The sequence below is a fragment of the Gavialis gangeticus genome, unplaced genomic scaffold (assembly GCF_001723915.1).
Source record: "Gavialis gangeticus isolate Ggan-Ray unplaced genomic scaffold, GavGan_comp1, whole genome shotgun sequence".
Taxonomy (NCBI): Eukaryota; Metazoa; Chordata; order Crocodylia; family Gavialidae; genus Gavialis; species Gavialis gangeticus.
Genome location: NW_017728992.1, coordinates 129,028,561 through 129,036,471, shown reverse-complemented (window position 1 = coordinate 129,036,471; position 7,911 = coordinate 129,028,561). Strand labels below are relative to the sequence as shown.

Below are 7,911 nucleotides of genomic sequence, written 5' to 3'. Positions count from 1 at the left end.
CCATCCATCAGACTTTCCCTATGCCTGAAAAAGGTTGTTTGTGCTTGAAAGCAGCAAAGAACATTTTTTCAGCTATTTAGTTTGTCCAATAAAAAATATCACATTTACCCAAAGAACTTTGTATGCCTAGGGAGGTGGGGGCATTTTCACTTTTTTGCTTTCCTTTTTTCCTTAACATGAGTTCAATAAACCTCAACAGCCTACAATTTACTTAAGTCTGAAGTGTGATTGTATGATTTAGGGAGCTAGAAAGGAGGTGGTGGGGGGAAGGGGTGAGGGAATGCTTAGATGCACATTTTTGAGTTCCTAGAGCTTTGGGGGACAGGACGAGGCATGGTCAAACAGGGAGAAAGGACAGCTAACAGCTAGTTCTTAGAAAAATAACCAATTAAAAATACGCCAACAAAAGTGGAAGAGGAATGGCCAGAGGTGGGGTGGGGGTTGGCTGGGGGTTTTTTGTTTTGGTTTTTGGGGGATGTTTTGGTCACCAAAGTTTATGCACTTCTGGTTCTGAAAATACTATAATTTGTACCACATTTCTGACACATGCTGGATTTTAAGCTAAAAGGAAATAGATTTGCAGATGATTTAAACATCATTCCTCAAGTACATGCATGAGTTCTTGTTTTTAGGGATCACTTTTTATTTTCAAAATAAAGCATATACACAGAGATTTCCCTCTGGTTTTCAATACATGACAACATAGAATACAAGTACTTTATAAATAATTCTCTTGCACTCTAAATGAAACAATTAAAGTGAGCTGTTCTATCCCAGTGTGTTCAATATAACTATAAACCAAATGAATTCCAAACCAATTGGAGCACAAAATAACACCCCTTTCCACACGTGCACCCATATTAAAAAACATCACCACTGAATTGTTGATTCTTTCACAATGATCACCCATAAACTTTGTTCTTCATTCTACTCCTCCTTTTCCTTTCTTTTTTTTCCCCTCTTTCTTTCCTCTTTGATTTTTGTCTACTATTCTCATTTCCATCATTTACAAAATGGTTTAAATGGGTGATGCAAGTGCTTAAAGTTAAGCACATGCTTAAATGTTTGGAAGAACCATGGCCTAAACATTTTTCTTTTCCAGTGCATCAATTAGAGACTGTAATAATTGATTTGTATATTACATATTTGATGGCCAGAGCCTGATTACAAAATACTGAATAGAAGATTTAGTAACTTCTTATTTTGTTTACCAAAGAGAGAACAGGTCTCCAATCTGTGAAAGATGGTGTCTGATTCATGTAGCATATTGTTCTGACTTTTCCTCTGCCTCCCTCAAAAGAACCAAAAAAAACTGCACTCAGTTTGTATGCAGGACTGACCTACAATCGGGCATCTATGCAGTCTTCAGTCTTTGTTCTTGGGTTCTTCTTCTGCATTAACTAAAAATGCTAACTCCATCTTTTTGGCCTAGTTTTTATTTTAATAATATTTTTTGCTTGTATTTGACCCTTCGGGTTCTTTTTTTGGTTATTTGATTGTCCTGTGAGATTACAGTTCAAGATCTCTTATCTAATTATCAATTTATATTTGGGGTAAAAAGCTATTCACCCTTCCGCCCCAAAACCAAGCCTGAAGAATGTGGTGTCAGCTCTTACAAGTAGATTAATTTATGGCATTTGGTAGCTTTGCCAGAATAAAGGTTGCAGGATCAGGTCCTTAAGCAGGTATAATTTTTAGAGCTGTAGTGGTGAATTTGTGGAAAGTATTCCCAGGTAGGTGGTAGGATTATGTATAGTAATTATGTATTAAAATATATTTAAGTAAAACTTGGATTATACAGTATATGACATTTAACAAATTAAAGGAATGTTAGCTTTATGGATGGGAGGAGCTAGCAATGATTTCTGGAATTCAGGAAGGAAGTTTTCACTATCTTCATCTTTCCACAAAACAGCTTTGGCTTGTTTTTTACCAGAGGAGTGTCTCTTGTCCTCCTCTAACATAACAAGAAAACAGTAGAAATTGAAATAAAGTTTACAGTTTTTAGAGGACAGAGCTGGCCCAGTGATACTTCAGCAGCTGCAGACATGAAACAGCCGGTGGCCAGCTTCTCTGACCCCTTTATAGCCCCCAGCCTAATTCTGCTGTTGAAAGAATCACTGCTGCTTTCCTTTGACTCTGCTTCTTGCAAGTGAAGAGAGGATATCCGGCTCTGTGTAACTTTGCCCCAAAAAGAATTTGGATGCATCTTTAACCAGCTCTTACTATTTTTATAGCAAATAACAAAATAAAAAGAAAAGCAAAAACCAAGCAGTTGTCCTCAGTTTTACAGGTCAGAATCCTGTTGTTCACTGGAGTTGACAACTTTAAGTTTCTCTCCTGGTTCTTATATCTCACACGGTGCTCAACGCCCCACTGAGTACCATCTAGTAGCACAATAAATGACATAACTGGCATCCACATAATTGTGGCTGTCTCCTTCTTTGTCCTTTTTTTGGTCAGAAAACTATGAGACTCTTTACCTATATAGTGTGTGTGTGTGTATATATACTGCTTGTGGTTTTCATTAGTAAATACAAGGCTGCAATATACCTTGCACTTGGAAGAGAAGATCTGGAAGTTTTGGGTAGGTCTGAAGTAAAGGAGCACCAATGCATTGGTCCAATATTGGATTGGCACTGATATAAAGAAAATTGACTATATCAGAAATTGGCCTGAAGTGGCTGATAATTGGGCTGATAAATGCTCATGCATGCACATAGCCCAGCTGGTAAGTCTGTTGATGGAGGGGGGGGCAGATCTATGGCCCCCACAGCGAGGGAGGGAGTGGGGCTGGGGTAGGAGCTGCCCAGCCAGGGTGGGGCAGGCGTAGGACAGAGCCAAGGTATTTCCAGGGGGGCACAGGGAGGAGAGCTACGGGTGTGCTGCAGCCACCTCAAATTTTGCTGAAGTGCCTCCCAGTGCTGCTGCCCACCCTGAGTGCAGTGCAGTACAACTCCCAACCCCAGCCTGCAGCTGCAGCCCACCTGTCCTGTCCTGTCCAACACAGATCTCGGGGCACATGCCCCCCCCGCCAGCACCCCCGTGCCTCCCAGACAAGCAGCAGGAACTGCCCCCCTCCATGCCCCCTGGACAAGCCATGGCAGTGCCTACCCCAGCCTGAGCCCCACTCACCCTCACTATGGGGGGCATTGATCTGTCCCTCTACACCCCCTCCCCTATTCCCTTCCACCACAACAGGCTTACCAGCTGGACTCAGCTGTATTGGAAATCGGATTGATATTGGCCAATATCTCCTTAAAAATCAGTTATCGGTATCGGCTCCCAAAATGTCTGTTGCTTCACCTCTAGTCTAAAGTATTGCAGGAATTTCTGCAGTTTTGATTTGGCTCCTTAGAGAGCACCGTCTCTTGCACAAGCAAACTTCACCTGGCTATTGACAGTCCTGTTATACAAAAAGAATACAATTTTTATCAATATCTTTTTTTCTTGGTGTTTTTAAATTAATTGTGTTGCACTTAAGCATATATATGTTGGTTTAGTACACAGAGAGGACTTCCTTCTTGTGTAAAAGGTATTTTGAGCTTTGCTGTAGGCTTATGGTACTGCTGCTGCTGCAAGTGTTTGTTTGGGTTCAGAGCTGTTCTTTTTACTTGCAGGATCCTCCCTTTCTGGGAAGTCATCGATGGACTATAGAAATGTATCTGAGAATGGCAAGGACATCTCCAGCCCTAGTTCAGAGCCTGACTCGCTGCTGACTTCATCAGCTGGCAGTAATTCCTGCTCTTCCTCCTCAGCTGGGCAACGGGCTGGAGCAACACCTGGGAGACCAGCAGCTGCAAATGCTGCTCGGGAGCGCAGCCGGGTGCAGACTCTACGGCACGCCTTCCTGGAGCTGCAGAAGACTCTGCCTTCTGTGCCACCTGACACCAAGCTCTCCAAGCTGGATGTGCTGCTCTTGGCTACCACCTACATTGCACACCTCACCCGTAGCCTACAGGATGAGGAAGAATTGCCTGGGGAGGGCTTGGGTACCCTGAGAGGAGATGGCTACCTGCACCCTGTCAAGGTAAGGCATCTAAGGTATCACTAGCCCCTTCTCTTAGTAATGAATGAGCTTATGTGGATTTGAAATGCTTATTTGATACTAAAGATGCAATCAAAATATTTATCTTGTTAAACTTAAATGCTGTGCTTAATTGGCGTACAGTATTTCCAGAACTTTACCTAGGCCTTAAAGGCATGATTCAAGGCACACAAGAATTAAGTATTTCCACTAACTTCAGTGGGTTTAGCAACTGGCTGTCAAATGTGGAAGACACCCAAGGGCTAGGGCTGATGCAGCTAATGAGATGAACAGCAGCCGAACACAAAGGCCTAGCCAAAAAGCTCATTGGAGGGTGCATCTACACGTGCAATTAATGCAACTGAGCATGGGAGACTGGTGCCACCTTAGTCGGGGGGGCACATGCCCCCCAGCAGCCAATCTCAGGGGGCGGAGGGTCCCCACAGCTGATGACACCAATTGGGAAGTAGCCATGGTTCTCCCAAAAGTGGCTGCGGTGCTTCAACAGGTGCTTGCAGGGGGGGCACCGGTACTCCTGCCTGCCCCCACTGCCTGTTGCCTAAGCGCAGCCTGTCAGGGGGTACAGCCATGCTCTCAGGGGGTGCACTTGAACCCCTGTCCACCCCATATGTGTCGCCACTGCAGCTAAGTAAAGTCTGGTATGGTTTGCATCCGAGTTTATTGCTCCTCCATGCTGTGTTTACACAGATGCCCAGGACCGCAGCGTGTTAAGCTGGGTTGGAGTGGCAACAGTTGACAGGGAGCCTGTGGGGATCAGCCTGGGAGTGCTCCAACCTAGCTCAACGTGCTGCTGAGGGGCTGGCTGGGACATGAGTGCTTCAGTGCTGGGGCTAGCCATCAGGCAGCCCCGGCACTGAAGCACACTTGTGCCCTGGCCAGCCCCATCAGTGTCTACGCATGCATTGCAGTGCACTAAATGCCACTGCAGTGTTGACAAGTACTATTCTGTGGCAGCATCTATTGGTTTACTATGGCCTAATAGGACTGCACATGTAGATGCTGAGACTTTACTGTGAAGCTAATTATTCAGCTCTGCAGTAAACATTTATGTAGATGCACTGGCAGGGTAGGAATAGAAGCCTAGAGTACTGCTTAGAAAATCCAGCAATACCCATTATAGTAAATGCAGCAGTGGGTGACATGATCCACTAGTATACAGCAATGATCCCCATCGGGACAAAGTTTGGTAGAATTATTCAAACTGTTCCCTTTCTCTTTGATTGAACTTAGACATAAGATGTAGCATTAGTTACTGTCTGTACATGCAGTCATTATGTAAAGGAACATTTATGACTCTTTGTTTAAGACTCACTCTACTTTATAACCAGGTTGGGTGCGGGAGCGCTACCAAGAAAAGGTAGCTTGGGATGAATGTTGAACAGATGCTAGGTTGAATCTGAATGCATTACGCAAAGCATTTCATCTCAAATTCAATTTAAGGTTGTTTGCTTGCTTGCTTGTTTGTTTTTTGAAGATCACCCTTTTGTTTTACACTTGAAATTCTACTGAATCCAGGATGATTCAGTTATGGCTAATTTTGAACTGATCTCTACTTTCTCGCAAATTCACTGAACCAGTTCCTTGTTCACAATATTAAAATTGTTCTTACTCTTATTCATTCTTATTCATTTTCTGTATATGTATGTACAGTCTCGCACATTATGCCATATTAACCAACAACCTACAGAAGGACTAGTTTAATTTAAATCAGGGAATTGGCTTATATATATGATTATATATGACTTAAGAGCTTACATGACTTCTTTAGGAAGCCAAAATATTAAATATTCCATCTAAGAAATTAAGGTTCTTAGCTTGAAGATGTTTATTTCATAACATAGTCAATATTTATGTGCATGTCAGAATGAGTTCTGGCCCTTGCATCATTTTCCCTGATGCCTGTAATAGGTTTGACTGATCACAGTGGTTTGATCCTTGTAAAAATTGGAAACCATTACAAATAATTATAGAAGTCACCACATTTTTTTAATTGGTTATTTGGATAGTTAAATTGTCCAGAAGTACAGTTCTCTAGCTATTGGATTAAAATTAGGTTGATTCATTTTGCAGGGCTTTTTTTTCTCATTTTAATCCTGTTTCATGTATTACTTTTTCAAGCAGAAATAATATAGATTTAATTTAGGATGCTAGCAAACAAGGTAAATACGTATAATATACTTGGTATATTTTAAAATAAGTGTGTGTTTGTGTACACACTTATTTTCTTTACACTGGCAGTTAATAAAAGTGTGCTGTGTACAAATTCCACTATATTCTTTACATGAACAAACTTGAATGTGATGCAAAAGTAAAGATTATAAACTCACAATTAAAAGATACATGTATGAAAAATTTTAAAAGTATAAAAGTTGAATCCAAATACAGTTTTAAACACTGATCAAGAAGCATGATTAATTGAAAGATACTAAAACAAAAATCTTAAGATGCCTTAATAAAGGCATAAACCCAACAGAATTCCTTTTGCTATATAAGAATATAATGGAGTTTTTTCTAGTAGACATAATGTTTGTTTACCTCCTGCATTTCTAGGAGTAGGATTCTTAGTACGGCTATGTGAAGCTTCGGTAGCCAATTTGATTTGAAGGAGATTCCGCGGCCAAATCTCTGAATCCAAATTGAATTGGGAGACCCATTAAAAGGTCCGAATCGAATCGGGAGCCTCCGAATTGATTTGGTGCTGATTCAGAGATTCGGCCATAGACTAAACAGGCAGCAGTCCTTGACCACCAGCTGGTAAGTCTGTTGTGGCGGGCGGATGGGGGAGGGAAAGCGGGGGGGCCAGATCAATGCCCCCAAAGCCAGGTAGGGATTGGGACTGGGATTAGCTGCCAAGCCGGGGTGAGGGGCACAGGATTCAGGGAGGGGGGCTTCCGCCAGTCTGGGAGGGCATGAGAGTGGGTGTTTGCTCCCAGATCTGCCCAGGGTAGGCTAGGCTGGGCTGCAGTCTGGGAGGATAGCTCCAGCCACCCGCCACCAGGCTGCACTGCGCCGGGTGGGTGAAGCCAGGGCTACACTCTGGGCGGCTCGCCCTGGGAGTGCAACCCTGGCTCTGCCTGCCCCCCAAAGTGCAGTGGAGTGGGGGCTATTGGGAGCTGCAGCCACTTAAAAATTCCCCATAGCCCCTGCTACCAGCCCCTCCCCTATCCGGGTGTGGGTGCACACACCCGCCTCCATGCCCTGTCACTGCTCGCCCAGCTGGGGTGAAGCTGCGGCTTGTCTGGGAGGTGTGGGGAGGCTGGGCGAGCAGCGGGAGGGCATAGCCCCTGCTCCCAGTGCCTTCTGCCACCTGTCCGGAGCACAGCCCGGCACAGCCCTCCCCACGCAGATCCAGGGCCATACACCCACTCTCATGCCTCCTGGGCAGATGGCGCACAGTGGTGGGAGCTCTCTTCCCTAAGTCCTGTGCCCCCTGCCCCAGCTGGGCAGCTTGTCCCAGTCCCAGCCCCAATCCCTCCCTTGCTGTGGGGGCGTTCATCTGCCCCGCTCCTCCCTCTGCCCACCACGACAGAGTTACCAGCTGGAGGCAGCTGCGTCCAGCGTGGTCAAGGACTACTACCTGTTTAGTCCATGGCCAAATCTTTGGATCCAGATCAGGACAGTGATTTGAATCATTGAATCACTGTCCCTCTAAATCTGCTGAATCCAAATTAAATACTTGCTGCTTTACATAGGCCTAATTCTTAGATGATGTCCCACTAGGGGTGGGCAATTATTTGGATGTTGGAGACCCATGGTACACCACAGGTGCCTGCTGTAAGGTCATAGTATCTGGGGCAGCTCCTTTTAGCTCTGAGCTACAGACAGGTGGGGTGCTGACAGTCTAGCCTGAGCAGAGGGGAACC

General features: G+C 44.4%; 1 protein-coding gene across 1 annotated transcript in view; it reads left to right on the top strand.

Annotated features, from left to right (window-relative positions):
- The first annotated feature begins 3,432 nt into the window (after positions 1 to 3,432).
- TCF24 (transcription factor 24) overlaps positions 3,433 to 7,911 on the top strand; it is a 10,803-nt gene continuing 6,324 nt past the window's right edge. Inside the window, exon 1 of the mRNA XM_019520238.1 lies at positions 3,433 to 4,030. Within this exon, the coding sequence (XP_019375783.1) occupies positions 3,647 to 4,030 (384 nt within the window). The 5' untranslated portion in view covers positions 3,433 to 3,646. The remainder of the gene's footprint in view (positions 4,031 to 7,911) is intronic.